This window comes from Phascolarctos cinereus, unplaced genomic scaffold, assembly GCF_003287225.1.
Source record: "Phascolarctos cinereus isolate Bilbo 61053 unplaced genomic scaffold, phaCin_HiC Scaffold_5;HRSCAF=322, whole genome shotgun sequence".
NCBI lineage: Eukaryota > Metazoa > Chordata > Mammalia > Diprotodontia > Phascolarctidae > Phascolarctos > Phascolarctos cinereus.
The window spans coordinates 329,103,924-329,123,372 of record NW_027555958.1 but is presented as its reverse complement, the minus strand read 5'-3'; the positions used below and the strand labels follow the sequence as shown (position 1 = coordinate 329,123,372).

The following is a 19,449-nucleotide window of genomic DNA, read 5'->3' as shown; positions in this document are numbered from 1 at the left end:
CGACCGGGCAGCCGCGTGCCTCGCGAGGCGGAGGCTGCACGTCCCGGCCGAGGCTTCCCGCTCCGATGTCCTGGCTCCGTGCCTCGTAGTAGGCACACCGCCGCCTGGGCGCAGACCAGGTGCTCTGCTAGGCCCCTAGGATGCGGAGACTATTTTGGTCAGAGCCGGTGACGGTCCAGAACAAGTTTCGTCCTCCGCCAGTGGAAGCAGCGCCTCAGTCACTGCCTCGGGGCTTTCTGGAGCCCCAACACGCACGCGCTTGACCTCAGGTCTTCCGTTAGCCGCCAGATTCACCCCGCCCAGCGCGACTGCAGAGAAGGGTTGGGGGACGGGATCTCGCGCCCTACCCACTCTCCAGGTCTCCTCGGGCGCCTCGTCGCAAACGGGGCCGGAAAGCGCGGCGGCGCAGGCGCAAGCGCAGAGAGTGGCGGCGGCGGCGGCGGCGGCGGCGGCAGCGGCGGCGGCGGCGTCGGTGGCGTCGGTGGCGGCGGCTGGCCAGTGTAAGATGGCGGCGGCAGCGGTGGCAGCGGACCAGGCGGCCCGGCCCGGAGCAGCCAGAGCAGCCGCTGGCAGGAGGATGCCCCGAAGCGGGGAGCAGGGCGCTGAGCCTCGCCGGCTCCCGGGCTTATAACCGCCCCAGCCGGACACCCTCTGACCTGCTCGGTCCGTGTCCCGCTGCGGCCCAGCCTGCCCCCCTCTCCCCGGGCTTGTCCCCCATTCTCCCCTGCGGCCGGTCCTCCTTGTCCCAAGACTGAACCAGTTTCCCCTGTGGGACCCGATTTCCCCCTTCCTCGGCCTGTCCTCGCTTCAGTCCTCCCTGGCCAGCTGCCTTCTCTCCCTGCCGGACACCTCATTTGGGTGACCTTAATTCCCTCTCCCTGGGAACTTGGTTCGACCCTCGCCGGTGCCAGGGTCCATTCGCGCAGCCCTGAAATGTACAGGCCCCAATGCTGCCTCTCGCAGCAGGGCAGGGGTCAGGGCCGCCTCTGGGAAGCAGCCTCGGGGGTCTGGGCGTCATTTCTTCCCTGCTTCTCGAGTCTCAGGTCCCCCTTTCACCTCACCCCCAGAACGGTCCAATTTGGACCCCGTTAGTAGGAAAGCATCTGGTGGCTTGAATTTCTGACTCCTATGATATGTTGCTGGAGTCTCCGTGTAAACAAACTGGCTCTGGCGTTTATCAGCATTCTCTAGGTGACTTCCTCCCTACGCTGAGGCTTCTTGTTATTTGCAGTTTTCTTTGGGTTCCGTGTTTATTGTTGAAAGGATTCTAATTTTCCTTTTTTTTTAAAAAATGAATTTCATGTTCCATTATGGAACTAGTTTCAGACCTGTGGCTGGCCTGGTTCCGTTTTTTTCTGCACCCCTGTGTACTTTTTAGATGTTCAGTAGTCACATAAGATAAATATTTCACTTTTTACCTTAAATAGTTCAGTGTGAGCCAGAACAGTATGCTACAAAAAGGGGTGTTTGTATATTCCAATGTTCCTTAGGTATGACATTTTTGCCATTTAAATTGTAACTTTTCTCAGTCCTTCAGTGAATCTACAGAGCTATTTTCTCAGGAGTCCAGCCAGGCCTTACTTCAGCCATAAAGTGGGAAGGTGAGTAGGAGTTGTAATCAATTTTTAAATTCCTGGGCTCAGGACATAAATGATTCTATCAGGCCCTGCCTTTATGCTCAGTTGCTGACCATTGTACTCATAAACATTCTACCAGGCTTTCCCTAAAACATAGGGTGGTGTTCCTGTTTTTTTGATCCAACTCTAGTCATTATATTTGACTAACCAGAATTTCTTCTGCAGGTTTAATTGGCTGTGGGAGTCTTTATTTTCTGTCCTAAACTGTTGCTGTATTGCTTTTGAACAGCTCCTTTTGTGCCAAAAGTCAATGTACCTTCCTTGTGCTGATGCATGACTTCCTTCATTTGTTTGGTGTCTGCCCTGCATTTTACATTGTTAATAGACTGGGAATCAGTCTGCCTTTGAACTGGTTCTGCCACTGAGTCAAGTTAAATCTCTTCCCTTCTTGTGGTCTTGAATTTACCCCCTCTAAAGTCAGAACACAACACCTGTTCCTCTCAAAGCTAGGGAGAGATAAGAGGATGTCTGTCTGACGCCTAAGTTCTCTGTAAACTGTTAAAAGTGTTATGTTACTTTGAGCCACTATGATTATTATCCTTTCATTAAAGCCCTGTTCCTTTTCTTTATCCTGGCATGGATATGACTGGCTTCTGAAAGCTACAGGACTTTTAGAACTCAAACTCTTACAGATCCTATCAACCAAGAAAAGCTATGAGTAAAGGCCCGATGATGACCTATCGCCTGAGAACTGGGCTGATCACATTTTGAGAAGCTTATTACCAAGTTTGGCTTCCTGAGTTTTTTCATCACAGTTAACTCATGAAGCCATCTGCTTCCTGCATCAATGATGATAAAACCGCAGATCTTTGAAGATTATTACTTAGAGCTCTAGTATTTTGGGAGAACCAGGGTATTCTTGGGTAATAGTCATTGATTAAAAACAAAAAGGTCTTCCTGGTTAGTCTGGGAAGTTTTTAATGAATATAGGGATTATGTCGTGTATCAGAACAGTCCATTTTGGTGACTGTGGTAGGTGAAAGGAGAGGTAGAAAAATTATAATCTTTGTTTCTTTGGTGCTCTTCAGAGTACTTTACATTTAAATGTTAATGTCAGTGAGGTTTCTATATGTATCTTTCAACTTTCCTGGAAGTAGAGGGTGATATGACCTGTCCAGACTATGTGAGCTTTATGGTGGTGAATTTGGACAGTGCAGCTGGTGGATCCCAAAGTATATTTGTATTTGTAATAGGGGAAGAAAAGTGATTTGTGAGTTTTATGTCTCCTAGAGCAGGGGTTTCTTAAACCTTTTTTGTATAATGGATCCCTTTGGCAAACTGTCAAAGCCTATGGACCTTTTATCATAATGATGTTTTTAAATGCATAAAATAAAACTCAGGATTACAAAAGAAACTGATTATATTGAAATATAATTAGCAAAATACTGAAAAAGCAAGTTCATGGACCTTGGGTTAAAAACCCTTGTCCCAGAGTGTCATGTTGGGAAATACCTAGGGTTGCTTGCCTCTGAACATGACAGTGATAGCTAGTGAGCCTTTTAATCTGCCCCTTTATATGCCATTCCAGTAGATTTAAGTAAATTATTCATCAGATAATACTTTTGCTTTCCATAAAAGGTAGAAGTTTTTCTCTGAAGTAATATTGTGTTTTTTCTTTAGTTAGCTCTCACGAATCTGCTTTGTGAGTTATTCACAATCACCCAGCACTTCTCCTCCCTTATATGATCCAGTAGGGTCCTTTGTGACCTTGGGCAAGTCACTTAACCTCTCAGAGCCTCAGTTTCCTCATCTGTAAAATGAGGGTATTGACTGGATGGCTTGTAAGGGTACTTCCTACTCTTTAAAAAGTAAGATCCTAAGTCTGTAATCCAACTATTAAGCTATAAGGGTCAGGTTGAGATTAAATAGTGAATATGTGAATGCTCGTGTCTGACTGCATGTCAGAGCTAAATATAAGTGATATTTGAATTGTTTGTTATTTTGGCCTTCCCTACATTAGTACATATGATCAGAACTTTACTATATTGTAATTCCTTCTCTTCTTCTTTTCTCCTAGTGCTCCTAAATAGTATTTTCTTCTCTTCCCTAACGGAGAAAACTTTTTTTTTTAAACACAATCCTGATAACAGGTTACATCTCCCAGAACTAGGTCATGAAATGATCTCATTTCTTTTAGAAGTAAACAGGGAACAGGAGGCCAGGAGTTCTGAGTTTATGGCTTCATCTTCAGAGAACCAGATTGGGCTATCAAATAGGAGGATAGTACAGGGAGAAGCAGGCTTTCCTGTCCCTTTTCTTGCCTGACTGTAGCCCTGGAGAGTAGACAATGGTATTGGAGAAAACTGGGAAAGTTGATAGGATTTGGGATGAAAGCTGTTTGTTTCACTCAAGCCACTGTGCAGGATAATAGCTTTCAATAATAGCCTGAGTCTAATTTCCGAGCTAAGAGGTGAAGACACTCATATCAGACAGAAATGACAGGTTTTTTTTTCCCCTGATAGACACTTGGATACACTGGGACCTAAAAGAAAGCATTTCTTCTGCATCTAGTGAAAACAAGAAAGCAGTCCTGGATGTTGGGACATCAAAAGCACTTTTTGAAAGGAAACATGCTCTAGAAATCCAGCTTGTAGACAAAGTATCCTACTCTTCAGGGCTTGGCTTGCACCAAATCCAAGATTTGCAGTTTCATATTCCTGAGGTGCCTTATTACCTCTGTTTCTCTGGTGAATATGTGAATATATATCACTAAATTGTTTCTGCTGTCCAAATTAATGATTCTTGTTTTGTTTGTTTGTTTGTGAGGCAGTTGGGGTTAAGTGACTTGCCCAGGGTCACACAGCTAGTAAGTGTTGTGTGTCTGAGGCCGCATTTGAACTCAGGTCCTCCTGACTTCAGGGCTGGTGCTCTATCCATTGCACCACCTAGCTGCCCCCCTCAGATTAATGATTCTAATTAGGGTATATGAGAAATGCCCAGTTAACTATCACCCAGAAAGTTTAATTCAACCCTGCTTATTGGAGAGCTGTGGTGTAGTACAGGAGTTAGCAGTTGGCTCGACTCGTATGTGACTCTTAAAATGGGTAGGTTCAGGGGCTTTCTCTGATTTTCAAGATATTCTAAAAACTTTGTACCTGGAATAATGTGTTAAGGAGAGCAGGCTATAGAAATCTCTCAGAGCTTAGGACACATTTTCTACAAGGGCTTGTTGAAGACAATTTGATATTTCTGTTAATTTATTATTTTGTCATTGTGGATGTGCTTTTCACTGTAATCCCTCTATAAATTTAGTAGGTAGTCTTTAAGAATTACTACAGCCAAAAAATTCATCACACTGTGGCCAACTTAGTGATGAGTCTCTCTGACTTTAACTGCACTAATCCTTGAAACATTACTCAGTCAGACAAAAAAAAAACATTAAGCGACTTCCACGTGTCAGGTACTGTGCTAAGCCCTAAGTATACAAAAAGAGCCAAAAGATAATCCTTGTCTTCAGGGAGCTCACAGTCTAATGGGGGACACCACAAGCAAAGACATATGCACAAACAAGCTCTGTACAGAATAAAAACAAAGTAATTAAAAGAAGGAAATCACTAGAATTAAGTAGGGTTGGGAAAGGCTTCCTGTAAAAGATAGGATTAGATATACAGTTTATTACTCAAATCTTTCCAGCTTGGTAGGACCTGCTAGAGTGAAACACCTCTGCAGCCTAGCCTTTGAGAATCTGTAGGTCACCTTCATTTCATGAGGAAGCATCAGATTTAATGGAGGATTAACTAATAAAGTGTCTTAAAAAATAAGAATGTGTATACCAGTATAGTCAAGTTGGTATAAAGTTCCAGTGATGACAGTTAAAAAAAATTCATATGTAGATTGAATCAGCATCACAGATGTTAGAGGTGGAAGGAACCTTAGAAATGACCTAATGAAATCCCCTTATTTTTCAGGTGAAGAAATTGAGGCCCACAGAAGTGGTCATAGCCAGGACTCAAATTCGTTTCTTAAGATTCCAAGTACTTCTTTCTTCCCACTGTGCTGACAGTTATTCAGAAAGTATCTTAAGAGCTTTCCCATCCTCGTGTAGTGGAAAGAGCCCTGGACTTGGATTCAGAAGATCTAGTTCCCAAGTCTGTCACTTAATTGTGTGACTTTGGTCAAATCACTTGACTTCTTTGAATCTGCTTCCTATGTGAATAATAAAGCCTACAGGGTTGTAAGAATATCAGATGTAAAGATGTTATGTCTGTAAAGTGCCGTGGAATTATAAACCCTTAGTTTTGGAAAGGAACAGAAGAGTTTGACTTTACTTCTAAAGCTATTTGGTGTAATATTCTTGACACGTTGACTATGGTGGTAGAGTCAACTCTCAGTTATTTGTTTGTAGCAATTTTACAGATTATCCTTGTTAAGGTAGGTCCTTATCTCTACTCAGCCTTCAGCCAGCTAGGACTTAGGCAACAAAGATACTCAGCCCCAGGCATGGAGAAGAAAGGTTTTGTGTCTATATGCAATCACATATCGCTGGGCTTTTTTATATAGACCTCATAGATCAATGGGATTTTTTAGATAGACCTTTTAATGTTATTTTAAAACTGCCCTTTATAAGCATGGTAATTTAGTTGATTCCTTAGTCTTGATCTGGCTTAGGATACTTTACTTTCTGGTAACTGATTCAAGTTTTCTCTTAAGTGGGAGTAAGCAAACACTTCCTAACTTTTTAGAAGCAGTGTTGACTCTTAGGAGAATGTTAAAGTAATTGGAGAATGGACAAGTACAGAGTTTTGGCAGTCTTTGTGGGTGAGAGAATTATATGCATATCATGTTTTAAATTCTTAACTTTAAAATTTTGAGTTGAAAAGTAATATGGGAACAGAGATTGGCCTTGTGATTTTATTGGTATGGGGAACTTCTTGGTGAGGAAATTCCTACTAATTTAGGTTAGCACCTTATCTGCAACTTAGAGAGCTGCTTGGGACCTAGAGAGTGACTTTCCCAAGGGTCATAAGTGTCCAAGGCAAGACTTGAACATAGATTTTCCTGGCTTTGAGGCTAGTTCTTCATCCACACTGCTTTTTACTACCATTACAGCTTTTTAATTTTAATTTTAGAGCCAAAGAGTAACAGAGGTGCTTGTCATTAGTTTAGGTAGCTCTGGTTTTGTTTCAATCTGAATCACCAATGTCCTTTCTCTCCTACCATTTCTCTATTTCCTTATTCCTCTTTACATAGCCAGAAAGTTTCAGTGGGCCCTGCCTTTGCCAATAGGAGTTTTTCTTATCTTGGTTTAGCTTCCAACCTCCTGCTTGCTGTGTTTGCTGCTGTATTTTTCAGGTGTGTGCTTTGTGACCCTTACTCAAGTGTTAGACCTTGTCCTCTAACATGACAAAGATGGGAGTGACTTTTCTGGATGTTCTTGCCTTTCATTTTCTCCTTGGTTGTTTTCCCGTGAGTTCTACCTTTGGGTGAATGCAGGGCTTTTGCTCTTCAGTGCCCCTGGGCAATGCTTCTTTGCCTGAGAGATATTTGGAAAATTGTTGAAAAAAATTATTGCAACCAACTGTGTGCATAGGAGCTGGTGTCTCTGTCAGTTCTTTAACTTATTAGAGTTCCTTGATAGAAACAAAATGGAAAATTTAGAAGTTATTCAGTCTAGGATCCTTTATATTGAAGTGAGGGAACCTGAACATCGTTATTTTTAAGAGTTTGTAGGCCTTCTCACAGGGGCTTCCTCTGCTCCTAGGGTTATAGTGCAGCCTGGCATTCCCTGTGGGACACTGTAGTTAGTGTAAGGAACAAAAGGCTGTAACCACATAGGGAGAAGGTTCTGAAAGAAGAGCTGGTGATTTGAACAGACAGAGGAGGTCCTACATAGAGAAATGAAGAAACAGGCACCTGGCTTGTGGCTTGGCTGAGGTACTGAGAAAAAAAACTTAGCTACAAACACACAGACACCCTTATGCATATAGTTTGATTTGGCCGTATGATTGGTACTGAATATATTTCTTGTAAGCAGCATAATAATGAACTCCATTTCTTATTTCATTCTTTAACTCCTTTTGGATTAGTAGATAACTCCCTATAGGGGTTCTTACTGGGACAATGCTTTAAGGGCCTTCGTCTTGGGTATATTATATATCTTCAAGAATGAAAAGGGGAACTTGGAGAAAAATGAAAGAATGCTGTTTATATGATGGACCCCATGGAGAAAATTTCTTTTCCTCCAATTTCAAGGAAGTTGTGAAAATCACAGCAAAGCTTTCTGGAGATTTTGAGGACAGTTTTGAATCTGGCACCAGGATTTTCTTAGGCTTTGCCTATGTTTGGTGTTGAGTGTAATGCAGTAGTACAGCCTAGGCAACGTAGTATGATACCAATAGGTAGAAATCTAGAAATAGGTCCGTATAGTAAAATAGATAAATTAAAAGAGCTGCCTTTTTTTCCCCTTTAGAACATATGTAATTTATGTGAAGTCTGGAAGAACACATTCAAGACCCCAAACAGCCTGAGAATAAGGGAGGGGTGGGGTGGGAATGGTGGAGGAACCCACCATGAAATTCTTTTAAGTCTCAATGTAGTTAAATTTTTTTTTTGAAGAAAAATGATTGTCAAAGAATTGTGAACCAGCTAATCTAAAAAGAATGATGTATTTAGTATTTACAGTCAAATTCTGGTTTCTTTTTTGTTAGAGGAAAAAAGTTCCCCTCCAGACCTGATGCCTGTGATACAGTTTCTTGGTGAAATAACCTGTGGGTATCCACTTGGGCCACTGGGGGGTGGTAAAAACCTATCGTTTGGATTGAATCTGAAGTCACATAGTTGATGTATTATTGTAGTATTTATGGTAGAACAGTATGCTTAGTTCCCCTAATTCCTTAATAGTTAGAATTCTTTTTTCTGCCCTTCCACTGCAGCAGGTGATAGGTATAGGTTTTCTTCTCCCTCTAGAACTCTCAATATGAGTTGAAACTTTAGACTACTGAACTGAGGAACCACCTCTCTCAGTAGAATATTTTTAAATAACATTTGGGTCACCTCATCAGTATTGCTGTATAAAGCTTTTATCTTATTTAGTAACTATTTACTGTACTGTTTAGCCTTAGTAGCATTCCTTAGAAGTTGTGGTTTTGATTAAAATATAGAAAGAAAAAGGATGAGAAGAGTAGATTTTATTATTTTCTTTAATTTAAAAAAAAATTTTTTTTTAGGACTTGCCCAGGGTCACACAGCTAGTAAGTGTCAAGTGTTTGGTCTGAGTCCAGATTTGAACTCAGGTCCTCCTGACTTCAGGGCCGGTGCTCTATCCACTGTGCCACCTACCTGCCCCAAGAATAGATTTTAAATGAATCAGTTTTGCTACAAAGCAATAATTAGGGCTGCAGAAAAGGGAGGACTGGTTGATTCCAGATGGAATGTGGGGCCCATGACAAAAAAGCGGATTTGGACTTTGGATGCAGATCAGCCACAAGCAGCTGTTCAGCCTGCAATGGTATAAGATATCTACCTTACCAAGAGAATTCAGACACTGGATGGCTTTCACATTCCTATCTTATTAGTAACTGAAGTCTCCTCTCACCCTTTGATTTTTAGAGCAAATTATGAAGTTTTCTAACATTCAAATTCTTTTTAAATTACCCGGTAATCAGAATGGGGGAGTGTTGGGCAAAACTGAGCTAGGGAATACTGAGAATATTGTAGAACATTAGAGATTACACTGATTTGGTAAGTGTATGTGTCAGGGCTAGGGGATCAGGGTTGGGAATAGAGTTATCTTGATAACATGAAGGGCAACATTAATTTCTTGATATTTGTATCTATTGAAACTAAGGGAAAGACTGTCAGCCCAGTTAGTGTGGATCCTAGATCTGAAATTCAGTTCAATTCCACAGCCATTTGGTGTTTTTTGCTTTTTTACATTTTTTTAACTTTTGAGAAAGAGTTTCCTTATCTCACCCAGGCTGTAAGTTCAATGGTCATTTATGGGCCTGATCTCAATACTTATCTGCTTGGACTTTTGGACTTACTCTCTTTTTCTAACCTGGGCCAGTACTCCATTCAAGCAACAGCCTGGAGGGCAGCCTGGTTGTCTTCCAGGCCTGGGGACTCACCATATTGGTGCTGGGCTTAGTCCTTCTTCATTTCAGAACTTCTGAGTTCAAGTAATCCACCAGCCTCAGCCTCTCTTGCAGCAGGAATTACAACTTTGTACCACCACTTCTGGCAGTTCAACAAGTATTCAAAAGAAATTAGACAATGAGCAGATAAGAATAAAAATGGAAAATTAATAGCATTCTTTCTATGCTACTTCACTCAAGTAAGTATTTTGGATATCATTCATCATCACTGACAATAAGGAATGAAGAGCTGGGGGATATTGAGCCTTACTAGGGCTTCTGATTGGACTGAGTGGAGGCTTTTATTGAAATAGAAATTCTCCTGGCTGCCTCATTCCTGATGTGGAGACCTAGCTTCTGACTTTTTTTTAACATTGTAACATGCAGGTTACCTTGGTCAACTCTCATTAATCTAGTTGGTCTTGTTAGTTTTAACTTTTCAGTTATTCAGTTTTACCTGATCCTACCTTAACGTGGTTTCTTGTGCAGATCTCTCTTGTTGCTATCAGTACAAGAAAGTAATCCCTGTACTTTTGGACAAGAGATGGCTTGATGGCTCTGCTCACATGAATCTTCTTACCCTGTACTTTGTTTCTGCCTATGCTTGGATTTAGTTAATGTTTTGTCATATGTTGGTTAATGTTTGAAAGCCCTGTTCTATTAAGATATGTGATGTCAGGGTCACTGGAAATCCTAAAATAGATATTAAAATGGCCTCTGATTTTCTTTTTTCCCTAACAGTTTACTAGTTAATTTTCAGTTTGGTGGGGGTTATTTTTAGAACATACGCAGTAGAATTAATCTAATTAAACTTCGCAGTTACCTGGAGCATAGAGCTCAGGAGCTCTTCTAAAACCAGCATGGTTGGCAGTAATTGGTATTAATATGGAAGATGTTCAAGGTGAACCTAGGTATTGCTGGGAATGGGATAAAAGTTTCAGGAGGGAACAGTGAATTTGGGCAAGTGTGATTTTTTAGCTGGAAATTAGGAACTAGGATTGTGTTGCATGGTAGTTGTTCTGTAAGAGTTCTGAGTCACAAATACAGCATATTGGCCTGCTTCCAATTCAAGCAATTAGTCTTCCTCTGAACCCTACTGCCTTGGTTGTTAGTTGGTTTTAGGTTTCTTTGTTTTGAAAGGCACTGAGGCCTGGTAGAAAGAGCACTAGAATCAAAAGCTCTGAATTCCATGCCTACATATGACCTTCGTTTAACCTCTCTGGGTCAGTTTTGTCTTCTCTCTAATGGGAATGTAATACTTCATACTTTTCCATAAAATGGAGATGTAATACAACATACTGTCTGCCACATACTGTTGATACAAATATCAAAGGAGATAATGGATACAAAGTGCTTTGTAAATCTAATGCACTATGTAAATAAACATAGTATCATTTTGTGCCTGAAATTTGTGTTTCTTCATCCCTGAGTTATAACTACCTATTCCAAAGATAAGGTTTGCATTTTTATTGTCTTTCTGTAGTGCTACTTTTTTTCTCTAGGGCTTTGATCCCAAAAGGAAATTGACGTGCTGCTGAAAGGCTCAAGTTTACACTGGAACTTGTACTTGAAAGTGGGGCTTTTAATGCCTAATCCAGGGCTAATTCTGCCAAACTCTAGTGCCTGAAAAGCGACTGCCTGAGACTACATAATCAATTCTTCCCATTATTGGGTGGTCTTGACCTTTAGATGTTTCCAGACAGTAAAGTTTTGTCTTCAAATTATCCAACTATCTAGTTAGCAAATTAATCATTCACTGGATTCTCTCTTGCTGTCCTCTTTTTCCCCAACTTTGTCTTCTGCAGTTAATTCTATCAATATTTTTTATCAAGGATCTCTTCCTACAGAGGACCTGAACTGACTTACTTAAAACAAGTCTCGCTTTATAACCACATAAACAATATTTATCTTTGGGTATGAAATTGGACTTTTGGCACTCCCTTGACATCTAAGCCAGTATGACCCTAGAGGAATAGTAATGAGAATTGGGAAAACAACTCAATCACAGGAATTCAGGGTTAGAAGGAAGATTAGTTGCTATCTAGTCTAATCCATACCTTAGAAAGAATCCCTTCTTCTGATTCAACTCATTCATGCCGTTGCATAAAGACCTTCAGTAAGGGGATCCTAGTCCTAAAGCAGGCCACTCTGCTTTTGGAAAGTACAAGAAAGAGTTAGGAAGTTTTTCATTATACAGAACCTAGACTTGCCTCATTTTAGCTATTACATGTTTGATTCTGATTCTGTCCTTTGGAGCTAGGCAGAACAAGTCTAATCTTTCCGCTTGACAGCCCTTATTATACTTTAAAGACAGCTATGTGTTGGGTTGGGGTACCAGCAGAACTTTTAGACTGCCACTTGTCTTTTCTTACTCCAGGCTATTCTCTACATAGCCACCAAAGTAATTTTCCTTCAGGGCAGGTCTTATTATGTCATTTTCTGGCTAATTAAACTCCAGTGACTTTCTGTTGCCTCTAGAAAAAATGTAACTTCTTCTGTTTGGTCATTTATACCCCTTCATAACCTGGCACCAACTTATCTTTCTAGCCTTCTGTATTATACCACGTACACACTACAGTCCAGCTAAATGGGCCTTCTTGCTCTTACTTACCCATGACATTCAATCTCCTATCTCTGTGCCTTTGCACTGGTTTTCTCCTGTTGCCTGAAATGTACTCTCACTTCTTGGAATCCTTTATTTCTTTTAGGACTCAATCAGGTGCCACTTCCTGCATAAAACTTTTCCTGATTTCCTCCAGCAGCTAGTGCCCTCCCTCCTCAAACTGTCTTATATTTATTTCATATATGTTCTGCATATATTTATAGATGTCGGGCAGTGTAGTGTAGATAGAAAAGAGGCTGACCTCAGTGCCAGGTTGAGGACCTGGTTCAAATTCTACCTCTGACCCATTCTAGCTGTGTGATTCTGAGTAAGTCCCTGAACCTCTCATTGTTCTAGGCAACTTTTTTTTTTAAAGGCAGTTGGGGTTAAATGACTTGCCTAGGGTCACACAGTAAGTGTCAAGTGTTTGGTCTGAGGCTGGATTTGAACTCAGGTCTTCCTGACTTCAGGGCCAGTGCTCTATGCGCTGTGCCATCTAGCTGCCCCCCTAGGCAATTGTTAAGACTATAAATTGGACAACCTGCATGGGGAGAGGAACTTTGCTGTGAAATCACCCCATTTAGTCCCTGTTCTTGTCTCCTCTGATAGAATGTATACTTGAGGGCAGAGACTGTCTCATTTTAATCTTTGTATCTCTAGTGTCTTAAGGGCCTCGTGCATCATTGGTGTTTATAGAATGCTTGTAGAGTGGTTGAAATGTCGTGGAGGCAGGTGGAGATACAAGTTAGACATTTAGTATTCATCTGTATAGGGGAGATAATTAAAATATTGGGAGTTAATGAGATTTCCTAGGATCAGAGTACAGAAAAGAGAAGATTAAGAATCTTGCAGAATGTCAACATTAAGGGGTTAGGAAGAGGTTGAGGAGCTAATAATAGTGGAGAAAGAGTAGGGATTTAGAGTACCAGAAAAGTGCGATGTTTTGGGAGACAAGAGTGTTCAGGAGAGGGTGGTAAATTGTATTAAATGCTGCAGGGGGGTCAATGAGGACAAAGACTTAGAAGGAGCCATTGGATTTGACAGGTAGTCATAAGGGGATATTTATCCATTATCATCATTCTTTATGTTTAATTGAACTGCCAATATTGAATCCACATGATTTTTTCATGTGAGCAAGAAGAATCTTGAAGTTCAGTCCTGTCAGGGGTGCTAAGTGGAATCTGACCTTAGGGCTTCGTTTGTTTCTTTTCAGAGACTGTAGTGGGCAGGTATGATATAGAAATACAGGAGCCTACGCACAATTCTGACTTAATAAGTTGGAAATGTAGAGGAGATTCTTATTAGGTATGAGTTGGACTTAGATGACCTTTTAGGTCACTTCCAACTCCAAGTTTATTTGGAAAATGATAGAGATTGTAGAATTTGAGTTTTAATTGCCAGCTTTACTTTCAGTTCACCATGTCAGCTTAAGCAAACATCTTTCTGTTTCATAGCTCAGTTTTGCATCTTCCAAAATGGGATATTCTCTCCCTACTTTTTTGGACTGTTTTATCTGATGAAAGTAGCAGTAAAACCCTGAGTATGGAGGAAAGATGCTGCACAATATTAAGCAGGACTCTTGGGGTGAGGGCGGGAGGGACGGGGGGGGAGGGGAGGCAGGGGAAGCACATGCGGTGTCAAGGACGGTTTGAAAAAAGTAAGGCATGGAAGAGAGTGGAAGAAATCAGGTCACATTGGAAAACACTCTCCTGTTCTCTCTGTGTGGTATTTTTCCTTCTATGCCTCTAGAAATATGCTTTCTTTTGACATTTCTTCAATAGACAGACTTCAGGTATCCTTCCTTCAAACTCAACATCTGTCTTGTCATTGCATATTTTTTCTCTCCCCAGCTATCCGTGATCTTTGGGCAGCTGTCTCTTGGAAAACACTTTGGGAAGCTACTTAGAAGATTGGGGGTGGGGATAATGGTAAAGATGGGGCTGCTTCTAGGATGATTGTGATGGGAATGAAAGGGCTGTTGAAAGATCACAGGCCACTGTGCCTGGGGACAGGGACCAGGGTCATAATCACACTTTGTTTTTCTCTAGTGCCTTTTGTCTAAGGCACTGAAAGGGCTTTTTTACAATTCTGATCTGAACATGTAGTATTCTTTGCTTTTTGTGGATCTTTTGGGAGGTGGGAATGAGGCCCAGAGAATGAGAGACTTGTGCCTAAAGTTGCAGTGGTATAAAAGAAAAAAAAATCCAGGTATCTTTTACTCCTAGGTAGACCAAGATTAGGGATTGTTGTTTTAATAAAAAATGTATAACTGCTGTCATACAAAATGGGCTAAGAAAAAGAGATTAGAGGAGAGAAATTTGTAGAAATATTGGCCATTATTATTCAAAAACTTTTTCTTTCTTTGCTTTCTGTTTCATTACTTTAATTAGACCCCAGAGAAATGGTTATGGTTGTCCTTTCACACTCTGATCTGGAAGTCAGGAGTTCTGAGATTCTAATTCCAGCTCTGATCCTCCTCTTACCTAAGTCTCCACCACTTATCAACTAATAGCTTACTGCTTGTAATGCGCTAGGAACCAGCCATTTGAGTAGAATATAAAGAGGCTTCTACCTAGAAGAACCTGAATTACTTCATGTATAAAGTGAGTTTCCAATTCTAACTTGACTCCCATACATGAACATGAGCGTTTTCCCAAGTCTTGTGGTTACGTTTGACTAGTTTTTATGACAAATGATTCTTAGAGTCTAGAGGTAAATGTAGAAGCCAGCATTTTTTATTAACTTAGGGCTCTCTGTTGGCAGTACCTGTCATTTACTATTTGTCCACCATTCCAGATTCTATTTCAGTTTTCTTTTCCCTCACTTCAAAGACATGAGCAGTTACTCAGTGAGCAAGGCAAGGAAATAGTGGTTAGCCCCAACAAAGATCTGTTCCTTTTCTGGGTTTAGACCAAAAAAGCCTAGGCTGTATATTTTGTCTGAGAAGCCTTGTTAAGTAAACCAAAAAAAAAATTTCTTTCTGAATATGACAAAGATTGTTGTACCTCCTTGATTCTCTTCTGTCCTCCTTAGGGTTGATTGTTTCCTAATTGTTACATTTTCTTTTCCTAAGTCCAGGGTGGCTACAACAAATACAACTCAAGATGTCTGGTAAAGGGAGCAGCACAGATGGGAAAACAGACCTTGCAAATGGTAAGGTGCCAAGGAAGAAGAAAAATATTCTTTGCTATCACTGGGGCTTTGTGGACAGTTATTGGAAGAATTTAAATTCACCGTAGAGGTGTCTTTCTTCTCTTGAGTAGTAGAATGCAGATCATTTTTCCTTAAAGTGAACTGACCTCAAGTTGTTTTGAATACAGGAAACATCTTTGAAGAACTTTACTTTCTATTTACTCTTCAACTCTATCTGAGTATCTCAGAAAGTGTTGAGAACATAAAAAACTTCTCTGAGAGGCCTAAGGACTTATTTCTGGACTCCTGAAAAGTATTGGGAGAATATGGGAACAGGTAAACTTGGATGATGAAGTGGAAAAAGTGCTAGAACATCCCTTCAATGATGGGAACTAGGGGATCTTTGTTGGGAGGTTGGGGATTGCGAATGACACTGGGGAATTCTTTTTCATCCCAGAGCACAAACCACCCAGTGAGATTAAATGGAGATGAAGTTACAAACCTAGGCAATGGAAACAAGGTTTCTTTTTTCGAGGTCAGTGCCACCAGTTTGTAAAGCACTGGGCACCAAGGCAAAGCTGAGAACAGAACACCATAGAATTCTAATGCCTGTGGCACTGGTTAAGTCCATACCCTGCAGATGATCAGAACAGACTCCTGCTGACAAGCTTGTGGTAGCTGCTTGGTCAGGCCTAGTAGGCTTGTCTAGAAAAAGCTTCTTTAGATGGAGGAAACAGAGATTCCAGCATGTCTCACGCTTTACAGTCCAAGTATACTGGCCAAATTCCATAAAGGGAGTGCATAAAGGGAGTGAAGCGTAAGTTAAAGAAGGGTATCTGTGGCTGACTTTGGTTCTACTTCTTGATCCTTTGAGCCATTTTTCTGCTTCCGTTTAACTTCTGTAAGAGAAGGTGGATGAGAGAAGGTTTGACGTTGCAGAGATGTTTGAAGCTGTAGTACATTATGGCAATTGATTCATGTTGAATTGTTAGATTCCTGAGGGCCTCAACTAGAAGATGCTGGGGCTCCAATGGAATTCAGATTTGTGTCTGAATTTTTATTAATCATTACTGTGATAGGGTGCAAAAGATTTTGCCATTTTATTTGGCATACATTTATTTGCCAAATAACAAATAAATTTATTTATTTTATTCTATGTCTGTAAACCTGTTAGGGTATTCTTGTCCACTTCCACCATTAGCCGTATTTACCATTGAAAGGAACCGAATTGTTAACTACAGAGCACACTGATCCCTGCTAAGTAATTTTTTGTTTTTACTCTACCCTCTGGTCCACATCCCTTAAGGCATTATTGGTAAGGTGGGATCTCACACTAGCTTCAAATTCTTGGTCCAGATTGGGGGGTTGTTCTGAAAAACTTTGCCATTCTTGGCAACTTTTGGTTGTGATTGTGTGATTTTGGGGGCAAAACCCACAACCAAATGAAAGCAGTCTGTGAACCTGTACATGAAGCTCTCTTTGTGCTTTCAGGGATGGACTTAAGCCCATTCCTGTCCTCGTCTTTCCTTTTCTCTGTTTTCTTCCCATCTGGGCCATAGGTTAGGAGTTGTAGACGTGTTGGTATTTTGTCTACTATCCAGGTACTGATTGGAATAAGACAGGATCATGCAGTATCTATTTCCTGGAAATTTGATCTACCAACGTGACTCAGTTATTTCATTATTCCCAACATGGCAGTCTCAAAATATAGTGAACTAAGAAATACAAGTACTAACAGAATGAGAGAATCAATACTTTCCCCCACTCGTCTTTATTGCTCCTATCGTATGCCCATGTAAGTCAGATTACTTATTGGAATTTCTTTCCACTAAATAGGGTGATGGTGGAAGAGGACAAAAAACATCCTAACAGGAGATAGGGAAATATAGGAAATAGAAGATGGTGGTGATTTCCTTAATTAGGAGCTAGTACAACTCCCTCTTTGGCAGTTAAGAGACTTCAGTTGAGCAGTTCTCTTCCCTGACGAGGAATGGTTAAACCAGCTTTTGCCAAAGAGAGCTGCTTTGTCATGCTTAAGACTTTGTATGAGGATATGTTTTATTGTCTTCCTTCATTAGTGATGTGCCAGGTACAGCTAAACAATACCCATGCAGTAGGACTCTGAGGAGATGTGCCAAGTACTCCCCGGGATTCTTGGCCAGCATTTATGCACCCATCTACGTCAGAGTGCTTATGGTGTGGGCCCACCTGTGTGGCATAAGGGAGAGTGTTGGATTTAGAATCGACATATCTGAACTCAGGTGTGGCTTATGTCACTTGTTCTGTCTTGAGCCCTCTGCTTAACCTCTCAGTCTAAGTGGTCATAATGAAATTCAAACTAACCTCACAGGGTTGAAGTCATTCTTTAAGAAATTGCTGTTTTTTTTTTTGGGTGAGGCAGTGGGGTTAAGTGACTTGCCCAGGGTCACACAGCTAGTAAGTGTCAAGTGTTTGGTCTGATGCCAGATTTGAACTCAGGTCCTCCTGACTCCAGGGCTGGTGCTCTATTCACTGCACCATCTAGCTGCCCCTGGAAATTGCTGTTCTTAAGCTCATGAGATGAGAGTGCCAAACTGGGTTCCTGAGCCCATTGTTAGGATTTCCTGAACTGAAGCTGTGGCCGCTGTTGACTCCTTACATGATATCTTTTCTATTCCCCCCTCTCCCACATAGGAAGTTTATCCAGCAGTCCAGAGGAAATGTCTGGGACGGAAGAGGGGAGAGAAACATCCTCAGGCATCGAGGTCGAGGCTTCAGACCTAAGCCTGAGCCTAACCGGGGATGATGGGGGTGGCCCCAACCGCACCAGCACAGAAAGCCGAGGCACAGACACAGAGAGCTCAGGTGAAGACAAGGACTCTGATAGCATGGAGGACACTGGCCACTACTCCATTAATGATGAAAACCGGGTCCGTGACCGCTCAGAGGAAGAGGAGGAGGAGGAAGAAGAGGAGGAAGAAGAGCAGCCCCGGCGCCGAGTTCAGCGCAAACGGGCCAATCGTGAACACGACTCATCAGATGATGAACGAGCCCTTGAGGACTGGGTGGCCTCAGAGACATCAGCTCTGCCCCGGCCCCGCTGGCAGGCCCTCCCAGCCCTGAGAGAGAGGGAGCTGGGCTCAAGTGCTCGTTTTGTGTATGAAGCTTGTGGAGCACGAGTCTTTGTGCAGCGCTTCCGCCTGCAACATGGGCTAGAGGGCCATACTGGTTGTGTCAATACCCTGCACTTTAACCAGCGTGGCACCTGGCTGGCCAGCGGCAGTGATGACCTCAAGGTGGTGGTATGGGATTGGGTTCGGAGGCGACCTGTATTGGATTTTGAGAGTGGCCACAAAAGCAATGTCTTCCAGGTAAGTCGAGAACGTTGATAGTAGCATCAGAGAAGGAAATAGTATATAATTTGTCCAGGTCAGTTGGAAATTAAAGCCAGAGCTTTCACTTATCATCTTCCTGTCTGTAGTGGGGTTTAGAATTAGGGCTTCCTAGGTCCTGCATCTGATTCTATGGTAAGATGAAGATGGTTCTAATATAGCAAAAGTTTTGGAATTCCTGTGTTCCAGCTACAGAGTGATCTTGTGAGGAAACTCCCCTCCATTTTCCCTGTATCTGGTAAGAATGGGAGAACTCATATACAGGGTGCTTGGAATTCATAATGAACATATTAGATATACTTAGACTCCCAGGATAATTTACGCACTATCCCCAAAATACATAAGTGCTATTACTTTTCCCAAGCATTATCTTCCTTGCTGACCACTCCCCTACCAGGTATTTTCTCCTTGGAAATTTCTTTGATTTATTTCTAGAATCAAGAAAAGGATTTAGGTTTTTCCTCTTTCCTTGCTGTATTTCTTAATTTTCTCACATTCTATTTTCTCCTTAATTCCTACCATGAACCTATTCCTCAGTTTACTTAAGCACTTTTATCATTATATAATAATCCAGCACCCTGGAAGCCCCCACTCTCTCCATCTTTCTTTGCCTTTATCCTTCTAAATTATAAAAA

General features: G+C 41.6%; 1 protein-coding gene across 7 annotated transcripts in view; it reads left to right on the top strand.

Moving 5' to 3' along the window:
• Window positions 1–401: 401 nt before the first annotated feature.
• The window catches only part of DCAF8 (DDB1 and CUL4 associated factor 8), a 49,204-nt gene continuing 30,156 nt past the window's right edge, over window positions 402–19,449 (top strand). For 2 of the 7 annotated variants that reach the window (XM_078156193.1, XM_078156194.1), the window contains exons 1-3: window positions 507–1,601; window positions 15,385–15,464; window positions 18,117–18,793. In XM_078156193.1, coding sequence (XP_078012319.1) covers window positions 15,416–15,464; window positions 18,117–18,793 — 726 coding nt within the window. In that variant the 5' untranslated portion in view covers window positions 507–1,601; window positions 15,385–15,415. The other 5 variants (XM_020979586.2, XM_020979588.2, XM_020979585.2 and 2 more) reach the window with 5 other exon arrangements.